The following is a 19,862-nucleotide window of genomic DNA, read 5'->3' on the forward strand; positions in this document are numbered from 1 at the left end:
AAGGGTGATGGGTTAAATGCAGAGGACAAATTTCACTGTGTGCACCGTGTGCTGCTGTGTATCACATGTGACAATCCCTTCACTTTCACTTTCAATATACTACATTGTTTTACATTGACTGGAAGTGACTGAATGGAAAGCCTGAAATCAACTTAACCATGTTTGCCCATCACCCGAAATGGAAAATGGCGCCACGAAGTGTCATTGGATTAATTTACACATGCCCACCATATTGGGGACGAGCTGAAGAAGGAGGTGACTGTTTGGGGGATTGTTAGTTCGGTTGATGGCTTGTGACTGTGTGCTGGAAATGTAAAGGATGGGTAGGAAATGCTGTGTTCATTATGAACGATTAAACCTGTGAAACCATTAAATATCTAAATTTTCTCACTCTTCATAAAATTATTGAAATAACTTTTCAATAACTAAGATTTACACAAGTTGACATTACAGTTGAAATTCTCAAACTCTAAGAGAAATATATACTTGTGTTGGAATTACACATAAGTTGGATTTAAGGAACAGTTGACTCAACATGATTTTTAAAAAAAAAAACAATGAAATATTTAGCTTAACAATTAATAGAGGAAATGAGAAATGATGGCCATCAGTTGGCCCTATTCTGATGATGCGGTACCAATGCACACATCTAAGTCCAGTTTTTACATTTACAGCATTTATCAGACGCCCTTATCCAGAGCAACTACTTACAATCAGTAGTTACAAGGGACAGTCCCCCTGGAGACACTCAGGGCTAAGTGTCTTGCTCAGGGACACAATGGTAGTAAGTGGGATTTGAACCTGGGTCTTCTGGTTCATAGGCGAGTGTGTTACCCACTAGGCTTCTACCACACCTTCCATCCGATACGTCACTCGAGCGCTTCTGCATCTGTTCAGGCCGGTGCGGCTGGTGGAAAGGACAGCGTGGTGTGCGATGGTGTCAGGGCAGAAGCCTCTGTGGGTCCTGAGTGATCGATGGCTTTTCCACACGCCCACCTCTTTATAGGACAAGCTACCTAATATCCCCGTTCTGCCAAGACCGAACGAGACACTAAAACACAACCAGGCCTTGTATATTTCTCACTGGCGTGCGGGAACATTACTTTCGTGAGTGCCAACACTCTATAAAGTGCACTGTACAATAGTACAGACACAATCAAGAATCGTTGTTTCTTCAAGACGTACTTTTTGTACTCTGTGTTCAGAGAAATAACTGATATGATTTATTTCAAGCAAATAAATGAACAGGATGTTCCCGTTTTTTTTTTTTGTTTTTAAATCATCCCAACCAGGAGGCCCAGCAGGAACCATCTCTCCATGTCGAACGCGTGTAAATCAGATGCAACTGGAGCACACGACTCTGCTGAATTCAAGGCCTGTGGGACCGAGTGCATGCAAAAATTTACCGACAACGTTATTAGTGCGGAAGCAGAAACGTGCGCAGTTTTGTCGATCCGTTTCATGCCACCGCCACTGAGGCGAAGCGCCTTTTCCGGAACCGCGACAAACACCAATTCGAGAATCCGGTTAGCGCAGACGTACTTCGCATTTGAGGCATGGTGATTGTGAGCATGGCGCCATCTGGCGGAACTTGGTACAAACTGCAGTTTTATTCAGGAAAGTCACTGACGAACCGGAGCTACGTAATACGTTCAAAAAGATGGGACAAAAGTTCCATTAGTGGCCTCAAAACACAGTTAGTCTAAGGAATAGCACCTGGAGAAATTTCTAGAAAAATTAGAGCAGTATTACAGTAATCTAGAAAATTAGTTGAGCTCTGAAACCAATTGTATAGCTCGTGTTCAGCTGAGCATTCGTGTTGCAGAGATACGGTAGCGGAAGTCATTAAAGATGCAGGAGAACCAAGTCATGTCTTACACATGTGCACTTTATTGGAATTAGTCAGTGTACACGTTGGCCCCACCAAATGTCTGGCACCGCCACGTTCCATACAGCTTGTACATATGCCCAGGGGGAATGGTAACCTTTACATCTTGAAAAAGGTAAAGCTTTGTTTTTGCAGAACCAAAAAGAAAAAAAAAAAAAAAAAAAAAATTAAGGCTGAAAATACAAAAACCCAGACATTGTTACATAATTTACATACAAGCAATACTACAATGTTAAGTATGCTCCCAATTACTGGGCAGCCTTCATAGAGGCAAATAAGTGTCTGAACAATGCATTTGATGAACAAAACATTTGGAATGACTAAAAAGAAAAATGAAACAAAAAGAAAAATTACATTTAAGTCCTCGGATGCATTGTAGAACTTCGGGGATGCTTATTTGCCAAAAAACATTGCCGTCACCTTCACCGTTCCAGTTTTTAGATCCTGAGTCAAGCGCCAAAAATAACAAAAGCCATGCCAATGTTGTCGTTTCGGGTTTTTCTCTGCGCAGTTTGAGTCGGCGTGAAGTGGTAACAGTCTGTTTAGAAGCATTTGCGGTGGACAATGGATGGTCCGGACTCATCGTACTCTTGCTTGCTGATCCACATCTGTTGGAAGGTGGACAGGGAAGCCAGGATGGAGCCTCCGATCCAGACAGAGTATTTACGCTCGGGTGGGGCAATGATCTGCACAGAAATAAAGAGGTCATTAGTTCATTTAAATGCTACATATACGGTGATCTTGGGAGAATGGTGTTCGTATACACACCTTGATTTTCATTGTGCTAGGGGCCAGGGATGTGATCTCCTTCTGCATTCTGTCTGCAATGCCAGGGTACATGGTGGTACCACCAGACAGTACAGTGTTGGCGTACAGGTCCTTACGGATGTCCACATCACACTTCATGATTGAGTTGAAGGTTGTCTCATGGATACCACAGGATTCCATACCTGCGAGGTAAAAAATAAATAAATAAAAATTAGGAGTTTTACAGACAAGCTTCTAGCCAGCAAAGCTAGAAATGGAGGAAAATAAATCAAAATATCATTATATCATACCCAGGAAGGAAGGCTGGAAGAGTGCCTCGGGGCACCTGAACCTCTCATTGCCAATAGTGATGACCTGCCCGTCAGGCAGCTCATAGCTCTTCTCCAGGGAGGAGGAAGAAGCAGCAGTGCCCATCTCCTGCTCAAAGTCAAGAGCAACGTAGCACAGCTTCTCCTTGATGTCACGAACAATTTCCCTCTCAGCTGTGGTGGTGAAGCTGTAGCCTCTCTCGGTCAGGATCTTCATGAGGTAGTCAGTCAGGTCACGACCAGCCAAGTCCAGACGGAGGATGGCGTGGGGCAGGGCGTACCCCTCATAGATGGGCACAGTGTGGGTCACACCATCACCAGAATCCATCACAATACCAGTGGTACGACCAGAGGCATACAGGGACAGCACAGCCTGGATCGCGACATACATGGCTGGGGTGTTGAAGGTCTCAAACATAATCTGTATAGGGCAAGAAAGAAAAATAAAATTAATGTTCAGGTCAAGTAACAGGTCAAATCTTCTTACTCCATGCAATAAAATTAGTAGGGACAGTTTAGGGGAAGAGGAATGCAAAGTGCAGAAAAGACAAATGCACACAGGAGGAACAGGAGAGGAAAAACCTGAAGATTCCAGCAAAAGAAAGACTCAGGATGGATACAGAGCCTGGAGAAAAGTAGGATGGGAGGGGTAAAATAACAGAAAGGAAGACCATGAAATTTACAACACATGACAATTGCGTAGTAAACAAACCTGTGTCATCTTCTCTCTGTTGGCTTTGGGGTTCAGGGGGGCCTCAGTGAGCAGGACGGGGTGCTCCTCAGGGGCAACACGCAGCTCGTTGTAGAAGGTGTGATGCCAGATCTTCTCCATGTCATCCCAGTTGGTGACTATGCCGTGCTCAATGGGGTACTTCAGGGTCAGGATACCCCTCTTGCTCTGGGCCTCATCACCAACGTAGCTGTCTTTCTGTCCCATACCAACCATCACACCCTGGAAGACCACAATAAAAATTAATTAATATTTCACTGCAACTTCATAAAATCAGCAAAACGTGCTCCCAAATCAGTAGTTTTAATTGAAAAGACCAATGTCACCAACCTGATGTCTGGGGCGACCCACGATGGAAGGGAAGACAGCACGGGGAGCATCATCTCCAGCGAATCCGGCCTTGCACATACCGGATCCGTTGTCAACAACCAGTGCGGCAATCTCATCTTCCATGGCTAAACTGAATAAAATAAATAAAACCCAATTCAAATTAAGCCCATGAACGTACAACAGCCAATACCATTGGAGATAATGAGTCATGTGACCCGCTGCCTCACTTCCTGTTCTTCCCTGCGTATTTACAAGATCGCCGCTATGCGGCGCTGCCACTAAACAGGACCAACGGAGACACGCGAGACAAAGGAAGTCCCTCTGCATTCTCTCATTATTACCATAAAAGGCAATGGATTGAGCAGCTTTGCGGCTGCTGGCGGAGTGGCGTTCAGCCAGAGTACAGGGACTCGCTAAAAGGGAGATTTCTAAATAAACCAGGCCGACCGCCACTCCCTGTCGCCTGCAAATTAACTGGTAAATTCCGCTTTCGGTGGGTGGGAGGGGAACTCGACAAATTACCGGCCAACGTAGGTGCGTCACAAAACCATGCCCATCGCCGCAATCTCTACGAGTGTAAAAAAAAAAAAAAAAAAAAAAAAAATTATATATATATATATATATATATATAGTCACATAATTTACCTTTCAAGACGAAGAACTATGACAGTGTATAAGCAAATGGGAGAATTGCACCAGTGAGCGTCTATGACAAGTTCAAGTTCGTGCTCGGGACATTGGCCATTTTAACCAGCCACGCCTTAAAACCACTTACATATTCGGTTAAAGCAGCAAAGGCTACACGCAGTTAGACACGCCGACCAAACTCCAACGTGGAGTTCACAGAATTAACCACGAGACGGCACAACATTCGACGCGACTTTACACAATTAAAAGTATTTTTTTTTACGCCTGGCCGTCAATGACCTCGCGGATGCAGGCGTAATCCTGAAGGACAAGCGGTTAGCCAAGGCTGTGCGGCACGGTTAAGTAGGTCACACCCAGCCGCTGCACAGGCACAAAGGGGTCTCCGTGAGGCGAACCGGGCGCCCATTCGAAGGGACCGCTCCAAAGCCATGTACTAACGGCTGAACAGAACCAGGAAGGGCCCAATGGTTACATAGATCATTGTGCACGAATAAAAAAAAATGCCTACACGTTAATATACATATATACTTAATTTTATGTCATTTAAAAACCGTGAGTTAGCAAAAACTGACTCCTGAAATGTGTAACGCATAGAAAAAACTCATACAGAGCATATAAAATACGCATATATACACCTTTGTCGGACAATAATTCGACGAAGCGGGGCTTACCTTGGGTTTGGGGGGCTTTTGCCGGCTTAAGAGAACGGTTACAGGCTGACGGTATCCCGCACTAGCTGCGTGTGGAGGAGCTCAGAGTGGACCTCCGCACGCCGAGCCGACCTTTTATAGGCAGCCGGCTGCCCGGCTCGAGCCATAAAAGGTAAACTTTCGGAGCGGCGCGCGCTGATTGGTCCGGCGTCACGCAGCCGGGGTGTCGCGCGCGCGCGGGCGCGCTGCCACGCTCGCGTGCAACCTGGGAGCGAGGGAGAAAGAGAGAGAGAGAGAGAGAGCGTGGAAATAAGACGCCGGGGCCGGGCCGATGCAGTTAGCATGACTAGCAGCGCCGTTTCCTAACAAAAGCGCTTTATCTGTTTAAATATGACTTGTCTTTCGGAGTGTTCGTGATAGATAGGAAAGTTTCGGGCCTAGAAGGCGGCACGACCACCGCCCACTTCTAGCAAGGCCGTGATGAAAGGGAAGGGTCTTTCGACTCGGTTTCCGCTCGGCCGCACCAAAAACACGCACCCATTCTGAATGCAGGACGAGCTGTTTCGCTCCCGCGACCGGTCTTGTCGCTAGTTGAGAAAGTGACGATTTCAGCAGCTCACACATGCATGGCGGACCTGTAGCTGTGCTTGTGAGAGAGGAAATTACTGAAGGTCGATGGTTCCACGGCTTGTGTGAAATGTAAAAGCAGTGTAGTTTCACTTCGGCTGCAGCCAGGCTCTGCGTATTGTGAAATCTTTTGTCAAACGCCCGAGTGTTCCAGAGGCTTTCGCGGCCTGCTGGTAATATTGTACAAGCTGAGGCATATGTCCCTGTACCCCCACCGCACATGTGACCTCAGTGCACATGGACTTGAGCGGAGAGATGAGTAAGGGCCGTTTGATAAGCATAAACTGCTGATTAGGGAAACGACTGCCTTGGACGGCACTGACCGCATAATTAAAGTGGCCTTGGGGCTCTTTAGTCTTGTCCTCATAAAACATGCATCCCCACCCGGTTCAACAGGTGGACACTTCCCACTCCTGCGTTTTTCGTGGTTTCGTGTAAATACTGTCACCAGGGCATGGTTCACCTTCAGTTTGAAGTGTATTGGTGTATGCTCTACATTTGAGACGCATGACAAAATATGATTTATCGCTTCCTCCATCATAATCATTTTAATATCTACAGATATGCCCATTGTCTGCGGCTGAAACAAAGTAGTATTAAAATAAGAGCCAGGCCGACCACTGCAACCATATTTGGAGAGGAGCGTAGAACAGCAGCGGCGGTCACGACAAAGACTGCAGAAATGTTCTGTGGTTGTTCAGGAAAGGCATGCAATTGGTTTCAGGCAGGGCCTTTACTTCTGAAGCAAACGGCTTTCTTAAGTGAGAAGTTTGCTACTCCCCTCCCCCCTCAGTTTGTTTCCCGGTACTCCCCATCCAGTTCAACAGCTTAAACAAAATCATTTATTTGTTAATGGATTTTATCTCGGAAATTAATCCGATCATCTGAGTTCCTTGTGACATTATTCGCTGAGCTGAATAACATTTTGCTGCTGTTTCTCTCTTCCATTTCATTAGTTTAGCCTGTCGTTTTAGGGGTCCTGTTACAGCAGATGTGCCTTTGTAGGTCTATGGTGCCCCCAAGGGACCCCTCCCTTTTGAATTGATATTGTTGGGAGCCTTTTATGCCCTGACCTATAGTCAAGAGTTTTCAGATTGCATTGAGTTACTTGTGAACCCTGCATAATGTTTTATTTATGCTGACCCATTGTCCATTTTCATTGTCATTTAATATTTGGTTTTCATACAACTATTTCATTTCACAATAGTTTGGTTGCCTTCATTGTTTGTTTCTAATATATATTGGGGTATCATACAGATGATGCATTCAGTTCTAAAATTTGTTCATATATATACGATAATATGGTCATTGCACGTGTGTCAGAATCCCACTGACACTGCAGTCCTGCTTCTGCCAGTCAGGACACATTCAAGCATGAGATGACATAAGCAAGAGCAGTTTGGAAAGACGAGATCTGATAAAGCAGTCTTTGGCTCCCTCCCATTTTTTGACCCATGGTGGTAGCCAGACGGTCTGCTGCCTCTCCAGCCTTTGTGAGGATTACTCGCAACCCCTCCCTTTTGCATGCGCTTAAGACACTCCCTTCTCAGCGTCCAGATAGAGCAGTGGGCCACAGGCACATTCCCCTGCGAGTGCAAATGGTCCATTGATTGCTAGTCCGCTGCTGTGAAAGATTGATCTTACATTCACTCATTTGGCCGCCTTTGTCGGCCACTTCCTGTTCTTGTGTAGCTTGTGACTTCAGGCCAGAAACACACAGAATCCACCAGCTGGCCTGCGAGCAGACAGATGGATAACTCCGCATTTTATATTTATGTGTTCTCGGATTAACATCCCTTACTCAACATCCTGGAAGTCTTGATTCCATAAGGCTTTATTATAAGGGTTAAACAACTAAATACACATACAGATGATGAGAGTTGTTGATGACGTAAAGGTCTGATGAAGCTTTTAATAGAGTAGTTGGTAAATGATTGTACCTCTGGACCTCTGAGAAACGTTAGATCCTGTAGGCAGCTGCCATCGTTTGAACGAATGAATTCATGTTTGCGTTCAGCAGTCACAGAGAGGTAATCTGATTAGCGGTTGTGGGTTTACTGTGAACCTTGTTGGATTTGGAAATTCTACTTTTATTTTCCTCCCCTTTAGACAAAACAATCAGAGGTATGCAAAAGATATGTGCTAAAAAGCCCCGCCCTGCCCCACAATCCTCAGTAAAAAGTCGATACCCCAGTGCTCGCCTTTTATGTGCAAAAACACACGACATCCCTAAAACAGGAAATGATGCAGACAGAAAAAAAAGACTTCTTCATTTGTGTCTCACACTGAGGACAGTGTACTCTGTGCTTCTAAATGGCAGCTTCGCTTCCTCTTCGCGGAGTTGTCAATAGCGGCCAGATTTTCCCAGGTGCCATTTATGGAGCTGCAGATTTACAGCCGGGCGAGTGGTGCCTGTCAGCGCTGCACCCACTTGACTGCCCAAGGGCACGTGCCAAGTGATTTGTGTTCCACCAGTCCGCACTCTGTGATACAGTGAGGGTCTGCTCGTCGCCCTTGCTTCTGGCCCTACCGTCGCTTGACGAACAGCAGGCCCGATGTCGAGGGTGCTCAGTTCCTCCACAGGGAGGTCAGCATAGATCAGTGGCTTATTAGCATCCTGCTGGGTCCACAAAGGTCACAAAACTCTGCGTCTGTCGTTCTCTCCTTGTCTGTTTGGACATGTCCTGGAATCTGCAGAAAGGATGCAGGAGACCAGTTCTACATGTTCACTGATATATACATATATACCAGTTCACTGGAAAGGGCTGAAACTGTTATACAGCCCTTAATGCTCTTTGTACATTAGCAATGCATGTCTGAAAAGTGCTTTTTCAGTCGGAGACTCTACAAAGACTTTGGTGCTTCGCCGTGCACTGCACCATGTCAGCAAGGGAATGGAAAGAATGCTGGCCTAATGGCACAGTTTCCAGGGATGCATGCTTTTTTTCACCCATAAACCCAGGACCACTAATCTGAGCACCACCATCTGTCCACAGACAGGCGGGGGGTAGCAGGGGATTGGCCTACAGACTGAATCAGACTACAGTGCCCTTGCTCGTACACACTCAGCCTCGGAATCAGCACGGGGTGAGATAGTGTGCCAAGCGGCCTTCTTAAGGTTGCCACAGGAAGTTGAGTAATGTCAGGCGAGGGGAGAAAGCACATTATTGCAGAAATCTACTGAAACAAGCCTTTCCACCTCAAGCATATTCCCGACTCTTATTACATGCCTTGTGCTTTTTCAGCGTAAGAGTGGCACCTTCCATTTATTTATTATCACAGTTGTCATGGTGGCAGATCTTTCCGAGATATGCAAGCACCGAGGATTCTTTACTGGGCTGGGATGATGAACACTCCCACAGTTAATCACCAAATAGCGCGTTTACGGCCTGTATCTTGAAATGAGCAGTTGTACGTTGTAAATGACATAATACCAACACAGGATAGACCTAGGTGTGTCACCGCTCCTGCCCAACCCTTGTCCCCTCTGAGTCAGCTGGCCTGGGATCAATTGCAGTTCGAGGTTTGGCTCGAAGCGCCTCAGCTGGTGGAAATCCATATTTGGAAGAACGGCGTCCCTCACTCAACAAACATCCTGCAGTTATGCGTGTTGCATTTATTAACACACAGCCAATCGGGACATAATTAGAGTTTGCCGCAACCCCCCGAATGGGATTCATTGGCTTCAAGGCCTCAAACAATAGACTAGCTTTTTTTCTTTTTTTTTTTGCCAAATAAGGGAATGACCCAAGTATCTAAACAGGAACTGAATGTTTCAGGGATGCCATTTCTTCTGCAAGTCCACACAGGAAATCATGTTCAGGCATTTTACCCCTCAGAGAAAGCCAAGCCAGCCCAGGAATGTACAGTTCCCCAGCACGTGCCAACTGCTCCCCATAACGTGGCCCTCAAGAACCTGCTCCCTTGCACACAAGTGTGAAAGGAAAAGGCAGAGGGCCACAAAAACCACTAAGCCTCCTCACCAAACTGCTACCTCATTATGTGTGCACTGCCCCAGCCATTTGCTCCGCTAACCTGCTGCCGGCCAAATCCCCCAGTTCGTAGGAATTGTTTCATTAATTGCTATAAATGAGAGACAGCACATGTCCTGTCTTGTTGGGCTGCGCAGCTTTCCTGTGCTTTATTTAGGAGAGTCAGGGATGCTTGGGCCGAGTCGGCATCTTCATTCAAGACCCATTATTGGTAATGAGCAGCGCTGGGTTTAAAATGTAGTACAAACTGTGATCATTGAGGTTTACCAGAAATAAAAGCGATTCCATTTCAGGAATATGACAATGACAGATATGTGAAAAGAAAATTGGAGTTTAAGCTCAATACAAAAGGTCAAATGCTTTCTTAGTTCCCTGTGTCATATTTCACATATTTCATATTCCACTTTTTTTTTTAATCACTTTTAAAATCTTGTTTCTTCCTGGCCACTATTTATTTCCTTAAGAGTTTGACTGTAGAGCTCTCTGTGCACGTTGGGTGCTTTGGCCTCGCCCACTTGGTAGATGTAATAGCAAGGACCATAAAAGGAAATCTTTAAGTGTGTCACATGGTAACAATGTCAAGAATTCAAGGCCTTTGTCACATGGGACTTTCTCAAGGAAATCAGATTGAAACGGACGAGCCCAATGAATGAGAGATGATGAGAGAATTTTCACTTCTCTTATTCTTCCATGAATCTGTAAAAGGCCGTGTTGAAAAATTAAACTGTGTGTGCCTTGTACTCTGTGCTGTAGTTTCTATTGGTTGTCAGGGTGCCTGTGTGTGTGTGTGTGTGTGTGTGTGTGTGTGTGTGTGTGTGTGTGTGTGTAAAGTAGTATTTTTGTAACACGCCTGTTCATAGTTTCATCAGCTTGATGAAGTTGCTGCCTTTTGTAAGCGGCGTCGACGTTCATCTAGTGCCTGGCATCTTGACATCTACGGACAAGAGGGAAGTGGCTTGTGTTGACAGCAACATCTTAGCCTTATATAGTACTGAGTGAAAGGACACAAGGGTGCTGTTGTCTCAGTCACCGACGGCAGATTTTGTGTTTGTGGTCATGGCACTACGCTCTCTGTCACCCGGTCCCCCTCTCTCTCTCTCTCTCTCCCTCCCTCCCTCTCCCTCGCTTTCGTCTTATTTCTCTCTCACCCTGTGCTTCCAGATTCCTCTGCATTCCTCTCTGACTATCTGGCCTGACCTCTTTTATTATCACCAGTTCCATGCACACAGTTCCACCACATTTACACATCCAACACACTCATTCTTGTGCTATCACCAGTGTCGACTTCTTCGGGACAGCAAACAATCGCTCACCCGAGGCATTCGGGGTGGCACGCCTCCTCACTTCTGTCTCTCCGGCTCCATATATGGAGTCGCCCAGCAGGTAGTGATTGCCGAACTCGGTCATCAAAGCCTTGGTTGCACAGTCAGCTTGCGCTGTGCTCTGAGCATCGGTGTTGATTGTTGCCGCTCCTCGCCTGCCGTTTATTGTCCTTGCAGCTATTTGCGTGGTGGCTCACAAAGTCCACTTATGACATGTGGTTGGATGAACGCCTCGGCGATGGTGGCGTGCTTCCTGTGTGTAAGTTCACAGCAGGAAATGTCACTGTTACACGCCACCAACACGTACAACAGTGTGCAGTCTTACATCCTCCGGCAGGATCTATCGTTGCCGGGTAGACCATTTTGCATCTGTTGCATAGTTTCAGGGTAAAGGGGTTCCTCCTCTCCCACGGCTCATCTCCATTCTGTGATTTGTTGACTGAGCTGGCCAGAGCTCTGCAGCCAGTGGAGACGGGGCCAACCCCCCCACCCCCCCAGCCCTGATCCCCAAGAAAACAGAGGCAGCCAATATCTTTCACCAGAGAGTACATAGATCCACCCGTCTCCCCCCAACCACTTCAGTACGGAGGAATGAAGTGCCTGTCTGAGCGTGTTTGTGTTTCTCAGGAATGATAATTGTCCTTCTCCATTAACGCAGCCTGTACATCAGGGGCCTGCCTCATGCAAACTCCTCCTGATTTGTGCCGTTATTGTAGTTGTATGACATGGTGGGATGCTTTGGGTCTAACGAAACAATGTCCTCCACCAGGGGCACTTGATAGAACTGCCTTGTTGGCCACGTACGTAATTGTTAACACTTCATTAGCAGTTGTTATTTTCACAGACTGCTACATATTATTCCATTTTCAGACACGAGCGTGGACTATCACTTCCTCCATCATTAATCTGCTACAGTTTGACTTTGTGGAAGTTGGATTCTCTTGTCCAAAAAGAAAGCACTTCCTCTGATCTTTGCACGAGTGTCGTCCTGGATCTTCTTCTCTGACTTTGTCCCTTTAAAGATTCACTTTCCTGCGACTTTTAACCAGCACACCAGCATGCCTCGTCATGAATGTAGGTCAGAAATGGTGTCCTGCTCATGCTCAGGGTTACATAAAGTTGCTTGCCACAGTTTCTCGCGATATTAAAATGGTAAAACTGTGCTGCTATACTGAATGTGTAGAACTCTATTGCTTCTTAAGTGACGCACAGCTCAGTTCAAGTGAACCATATAAATTATTTATCAGTTTGTTTTTTTTATAAATGGGAGAAGACTGTTTTATTTCGTGACCTATTTCTGGAACACTGATACGCTTTGACAGACAGAAGACTGAATGTTTTTTTAAACAGAATCCCCTGCCCTTTCCTAACAGGGTGGTGTGGGAGCTATGGATTTTAGAGCTGTGGAGCTGTGGAGCTGTACAGATCCACAGGGAATGAAGTCAGACACACTTTATATTCCAGCCCTATCCTCCCAGGGCCCCCCTACCTTTCTCATTCCTTCAAGCCCCTGACAACTTTTCTCACTCACACACACACACACACACACACACACACACACACACACACACACACACACACTCAGACCTTCTAAATGAGCTACACATGTGTTGCCAGGTCAGAAAGAAACCTGCTGGCAAAACCAAGGACACCAGAAAGGACCCTACAGAGCAAACTGCAAGACAGAAAGAAAGAAGAACGCATTCATATTCATGTGATGGACGGACATGGACACAGCATTCGATACACACACCTGTTCACCCAGACTTTGGGAATAGCCATGTGCTGCTCATGTATTTTTCATGCCCACTGTGTTCAGGTTTGCTTCCACTTTGGCCAAATCCCCATCCCAGGTGAGGCGGAGCAGCCGGGGCTGTTCCCAATGAGGGAAAGATTCTAATAGACCGACTGCTAAGTTAGCCTGTAATTCTCAAAACTAAGCAAATGAATAAAAAAATGTCAAATTCTACAGATGACATCATGTAAAATGTGTGGGTAATTAGAAATAAATAACAACACGTAAACATGAGATGCACCTTTGACCTTCAAGGACAGCAAAACAGCTGACAGGATGTCTGATGGGAGTCAGGAACAGGGGTCCAGGGGCAGGAACAAAGGGGTCCAGGGGTGATTTGCTATACAGGCCTGTGACAGACATGACCTAAAAAGGCGATCCTGTCTCTCCAGCAGGGCTGAAGGGGCGGAGCCCCGGGAGCGGCGCGACCTCAGGGCAGGTGCCTGACCAGGTAATCGCGATCCCGCTCCAGTCATACCACTCCACGTTTATAAGTGTCTCAATGGGGAAGCCTCGCTACTTTTAATCCTTTGAGCCATGCCCTCGGCCAGCCTCAACTGTGCAGGTTGCCTAAAAAATAATCCGTCACATGGCCACCATGGGCAGCATGTCATGGCCTGAAATGCTCTCTCTGTCTCTCACACTCACTGTTGCCATCCAGTGAGACCAGAGATGTAACAAAAGATTACCGGGCAGAGGATACTCCCATGTACCTCACATGGTGTAAGGTGACAGATGATTTGGATGTTGTGTAACGCACATGCAATAATTTACATTCATGCAAACACTTCTGTGTTTATGTCCATAGTTACAGTATAACTTGAAATATGTGACACATATAAGTGTATTTACCCATATTTTGTACTGTGTTGGACAATGTTAAACGAAATGCAAGGAATTTTGTTGTGAAAGAGTTGCACAAGAATCCTCTGACATGGTCCATGCAATGCCTTACAAATGCAGTCTGGTAGTTACACTGGCAGTGATGGTGGATGCGTGGCTGCTTTCAAGAAAAAGAAACAGAAACTCTCTGGTGCCGGGAACAGTAAAAAGCTTTTATGTGCTTCGTTTTACTGCCTTCCACGCCCCTTTTCAGACCCAAATTCATCCAACCGAAGAGCAGCAATTGCAACATACAGGAGATAGGTGGCACAGTTTAGGTTCCCATTCTCACCATTCAGCCTCGGGACAAACTTTTTTATGTAAAACCTGAATAACTAATACTAAAGTAGCAGCTATGTAAAGTGGAATGTAGTGGGGCATGATATGCTGGGTGCTTTCTACCTAATGAATAGCTGAATGGTGGTGTCGGTGGTCTCCGGACAGATGGGCAGTGGTGGAGCGCCGGTTTCACATCACAAAGGGCTGGCTCAGCATGCAGCGAGGGCGGAGCCTGCAGCCTCTTCTCTTCCAATGACACGCCTGAAAAAAAGAGCCTCAGCTGGCCGTGGTGGCCATGCTCCAGTGTTTTCCATACTGGCATGCGACCAGGCATCAAAAATCTGAAGGTTAAAGTGGAGCAGAATTTCAAGATTCTTGTTGGATATAAATAGAAGTAGTGTCAGCAAACAATAGCCTGTTGTTTCTGCAACTGATTCTGAGAACTGTGGGTGGTGACCGCAATTGAAAAAAATAAATAGAAATGGCACTAGACACAAGATTGTGTCGTGTGATAACAGAGTAACCCAACTGTGTGTGTATATGTGTGTGTGTTTAGCCATCGAGACCAGATGTTAATGAGCTGCCCCCCTGTGCAGATGGTGTGTGTCGGCAGACATTAAATGTTCAGATGGATGTGGGCAGCAGGGATCCAAGATTATCTTATTTTGACTTCAAACATGATTGATTCAAGATTCCTTACATTGTCTTTTTCTCGTGGACTTGCATTTAATCCAAAAATAATTTATTATCCCCCTAATCCGCATTAATAAATAAAAATAAAAACATGCAGGGCACACTGGACACTGAACATCTCAAACACAATATGACCCGAAATCACACAAACAGCACCGTGTGCTATAAAATACATACATAAACCATTTTTTTGACAGAAGAAAAACGTGTTGTGTGCAATTTGAGGAAGACTGTACTAGAATATTCCACACAAGTTCATTTAATGTATATTTTAAATGATAAAAAGGCCTTTTCATAGATGGTTTAACATGTGTATGAAGACCACATGAAAACAGCTGGCTGGGAACAGGGCTGGTTTCTGGGCCTGAATGACTGGTTTAATAAAGGGGGCCTTTCTGTGGGGGTGCAGCTCTTTGTTGGGGGAGAGCGTCATTAGCATGTAAAATACCTTATTGACCACGAGGAGACGAGCCTCACAGCAGGAGGGGGAGGATCACCAATGTTGCCCTATGGGCAAAAGGAGCAATAGGACGCCTCTTGCTCCAGCAGCAGGAACCTGGGGGGTGATGATAGAACTCAAACCTCACACTGGTGGAGAAATGCAAAGTGCATAATCATATATTATGATTTGTGTTCATTTTCCTTTGCGTCAGCAAGTAGCTGGTGTCTAAAAAGTTGCTCTTTTAAAATGGTGGCAGTGGCAGTATTTGTGAGAAGCCATGACATGAGGTCAGCAGCAGACAGTGTAGTTCCAATTCTCTACCAGTAGGTGGGGCAGTGGGGTTCTGTCTGAGAGAAAAGGGAGGAAGAGAAGGGCGGATGCCAAAATCAAGCAAACTAGTATTTCATACAGATCATTTGATGACTATTATCTTTAACGTTTAGGTGAAAAATCCTTGGGTTCCTCAGATTTTGCTAGAAAAGGCTTAGTATGGGTCAACAGATAAGATGTTCAGCTAAAATGAGTTCTTGTCAAGCCTACAGACAAATGTCAAGGAAGAATAAATGTTTACAGAATGTGACAAACCAGCCCTGTGGCCCGTAAAGGGTGAAACACCATGAACTGCATACTATTTGGATGAGTGTGACCTTGCTCGACGTGGATTTCTCTGCAAGGTCGTCAGATTGCTTTCGCCGATAAAGCCCAAAGCCCCACTTTTTTCATGTGGGAATCGCTTTCTCCATACAAATCAATGCAGACTGTGACAAGTGTGTAAGGTGACACCTGTAACTGTAGAAAAAATGGGCCTTTTTTTCCCCTCTATTTTTTTGAGATCCACTGCACATCCTTTTGATGCTGTGCTCTCGTGTTGCAGGCTTCCAGTAAACCTCCTCAATGAGGTAAATCTGGGATAATCTATCAAAGTTGATCTCTTGTTAAAAGACCAGCTTCAAAAATACTGCATTTAATATGAGACATGCTTGTACTTTCCCCAAAGCCATTAATATTGCCTGGCCATATTTCACATAATAATACAAAACAATATAAAATATTCAATTAAATTGGATATTTTCTGCAGATTTTTATGCAAAACCATTATATCCTAAATAATGGTTATTTAATATATGGTCATAATCATAATGAAAATGTTGTTTTAATTACGACCCTTAAACAGTAGCCAACTTAATTAAATGAATGAGTGCCAGAAAGCTAACGAATTTAGCATTTTAATGCTAAAATAATCTAAAATAATCTAAATAGCAAGACATTTGTTAACATATATGAAAATATAAGGGAGCAGCTAACACCAGATGAAAAGATTACAAAAAGATTCCCCATCCAATGGTAGAGACATGATCGCGGTGTAATTACAGTAATCCTTCCTTTTGTTATTAACCTCAAGAATCCTCTCCCTAATTACACCCCGCCACTCCATGTGGGATCATTCCTAATCTGGGCGAAGCCATTTTCAAAGTCTTTCATGTGGGGTCTTCTGATGGGCTCTAAGCAGGAGGAATGAGGGCCCACTGGGGGGGCAGGGAGATGGGCTGGTGCTGATGGATGACCAACACCCCCACCTCAAACTCAAGGAGCACTGATATGGTGCCCATGTGCCCTCCATTATTCATGCAGCACGTCTCCCCGCTGCAGAGTGGAAGCGCCCCTGCAGTCGATGATGCTATCTTTGTTTCATGTATTTCTATTATCATATTATCTCATTAACGTTTGCGCTGTCAGCAGCATTTGGTTTCACAGTCCCCATGTTTAAAAAAAAGCCCCAGTCAAATATGAATAATAGCCACCAGACACTTTAGCCCCCCCCCCACCCCTTCACGGCTACAGCTGCATCCCACTGAGAGGAACATTCTCCCCCTGACAGCTGAGCCAGTGCAGGAAATGTCAAGGGTGGATGCTGGTCTTTTCCTCTGCGCATATCCAAAAACAGCAGAGACACCCTGAGATACTGTCATTTCAAAAATATTATCATCAGATGGAGTTCATGTGAAAAATCACACCGCGGTGTCCGCTGTCCAGTTCCCTCAAACAGGAAAATTACTCCGACCATTAATCCAACGGAACCTAGACGGAGAAAACTGCATTGGTTCATTTTATTATAGAATTTTCCAATTTTACATCAATTCAACTCCAGTGTAACTGAGTGGACAGTAAATAGTGACGTTGAAAGGCTTTTCACTGCTTTATTTGATCAGGCCATGTCTGTAATGAAATCTCCCTTTTGTATTTTGTGAAATTTCATTTGCACACCAGGAGAAGCCTTCAGCACAGATAACACTCCATCCTGAAGGGAAAGGGTAAGATGATCGCGGCGCTTTATGAAATGCCCGGTTCTGTAACAGGCGCTCCGGCGGGACGGCGTCCCCCCCCCAGGATGGGCTTTCATTGGGTCCAACCCTGCCCTCCTTCCGCACTTCCCCACGTCACCCGCCTGTGTTGTCAGCCCCTCTGCCTCACGCCTCAGTGGTCCCTGTGTCTGGGTTTGACCTACATCTGCCAGCTCACGGCCCAGATTCCAGCTCCCAGCATTCCTCAGGCCCGTGTCTGTCTCTGCTGCCTCAGCAGTGACTCCACTCCAGACGTGCTCCCATTCTCTCTGGAGTATTCGGCGTTTGAAAGGAACCAGATTTATTTATTTTTGTGGGAGCTGTAGATGTGGGATCGATTGGCTGTGAAGATGCTGTAATGATGGACGCTCCACCCGCCTGTCCTCAGCGAGGGAGAAGGCTGCACTGGCCCGGGAACATTTCCTGTCGGCATGACAATGGCAGGCGGGGGAGATGAGGAGGAACGCTTTAACAGACACCAGGCTCTGGCGAAAACAAGCCCGCAACCTTTCACCCCAACCGCTGCAGGGGCGGGGAGGGTTTCCACTGCCCAGCATCCCCAGTGGTTTCAGCCGCAGTCTTTTGTTGGAGGCCCTGAAAAAGGGAAACTGCAAGCGCTCCTTCACCTTCTTCTAGAGTTTTCTGTCAGTGCCTACAAGGTCACATTTCAACCACACAGTTCTCTGATAAAATGACAGAATCGCAGCACCCATACGGACTTAAAAACTTTCTCAGTGCCTGGGCCACGTCAGAAACAGGCACTGGAGGACAACGTAAAACGGACCTCAAGAAACGTTTTTTGTGCACATGCAGGGGTGCTGCAAGGAATTGTGGGACCAATGAAAGCATGTATTATATATACTGTTACATAAAATAAACATAAAGGCCTCTTTCAGTGCTGGACCCTTGTAATGACCCCCTTCAACTCCACTGTATGGCAACCCCAATCAGTTCTCTTCATTTGTAAGCAAATGGGGCCACGAAGCCATCCAGGCTGAAACAGCATGAACCATATTCTGGCCCCTGTCACTATTTTCTCAATATTATTTATTGTAATATATTTGTACATTTTAAATGAGGTCAGATTTTATATTATGTGATATATTTGTTGAACAGGTCTGACATGTAATGCACTACGGCTCTTTGAAAATGTTTTCCGCTGGCCTGAACTGATAACCACAGGTCTAGAATGGAATACAGTATAGAACATGATCCTATGCTTTGGAATATTTTATTGGCCTAAAAACCTTCATCTAATGTACACACTGTCTGGTCATATTTCAATACTCCCTGCATACCTGTGCGCCGTCAAGATGAAAATAAAGTTCACTTGGTTGCCACATTCAAGGTTTCTATTATTACTTTTATCCAAACAATAGGATGTTGGGGCGGGAGACTGGAATCAGTCTGGTTTGGCGCACCACAGGCAGTTCCTGACATTTTCATGCGGTGAGGAGACCATTGTTTAAGCTGCTGGATGATAGCAGGTGAGGGCTGGATTGTTCTTAAAACTGTAATGAATGTGACCTCAGGCTGGACTGAAAAGAAGAAACACGGCAGCCCTCTGCTATGCACACAATGTTGTGTTTTTAAGCTCAGTGCATTTCACAGTGAAGGTTCATCAGTACTCCAGAGATGAGCTGGTGAAGCTGAAGGGACTGTACATCACTACACTATCAATTCCTTTCATATATTAACACATTTTTTTCAACAAACTATGCATGTATTTATGTATAGCAAAGTATTCATTTTCAATAATAAATTCTACATACTGTATATAATCATTATATTATAGTCTATACAACAATGAACATTTAAGAATTTATTGCAAGACTTAATTGAGTAGATAAAGTTAATTAGTCCTGCAATATTGTAATTATTTTACATTGGTGTTTGTTGGTCCTGGTTCCCATTTAAACCGCACTTGGTCTCCACACAGAGATGTCTTCCACCACCAGCTGAGATGTGAACTGTAGAAAAAGTCACCAAAGCCTCAAATAGCATGAAAATGAAGGTCATAAACTCAGCATAAGAATTTAAAAAAAAAATCTTTATCTGCACCTAATCCCCATGTCACAGAGGGACAGCACTGCCAGAGTGCAGCGCCTGACCTACAAAGGGCCGTGTTATATGGGTCAGTCGGTGCAAACTCCCTCATACAACTGT

General features: G+C 45.3%; 1 protein-coding gene across 1 annotated transcript; it reads right to left on the reverse strand.

The window, feature by feature from the left end:
* Nucleotides 1-1,867: 1,867 nt before the first annotated feature.
* actb2 (actin, beta 2) lies at nt 1,868-5,479 on the reverse strand. The gene is made up of 6 exons (XM_028985525.1): nt 5,344-5,479; nt 4,025-4,154; nt 3,677-3,916; nt 2,947-3,385; nt 2,657-2,838; nt 1,868-2,574 (listed from the first exon to the last, which is right to left on the reverse strand). The coding sequence occupies exons 2-6, from the start codon at nt 4,145-4,147 to the stop codon at nt 2,431-2,433; spliced, it is 1,128 nt and encodes a 375-aa protein (XP_028841358.1). The 5' UTR covers nt 4,148-4,154; nt 5,344-5,479; the 3' UTR covers nt 1,868-2,430.
* Nucleotides 5,480-19,862: the final 14,383 nt, after the last annotated feature.

This window comes from Denticeps clupeoides, chromosome 7 (genome assembly GCF_900700375.1).
Source record: "Denticeps clupeoides chromosome 7, fDenClu1.1, whole genome shotgun sequence".
In the NCBI taxonomy this organism is placed as follows: domain Eukaryota; kingdom Metazoa; phylum Chordata; class Actinopteri; order Clupeiformes; family Denticipitidae; genus Denticeps; species Denticeps clupeoides.

Coding starts and splice junctions, on each gene's coding strand:
- actb2 (XM_028985525.1), bottom strand. CDS start 4,147: ATGGAAGATGAGATTGCCGCACTGGTTGTTGACAACGGATCCGGTATG. Junction 3,386..3,676: donor ACAGAGAGAAGATGACACAG/GTTTGTTTACTA, acceptor TGCCCTATACAG/ATTATGTTTGAGACCTTCAA. Junction 2,575..2,656: donor CTAGCACAATGAAAATCAAG/GTGTGTATACGA, acceptor ATTTCTGTGCAG/ATCATTGCCCCACCCGAGCG.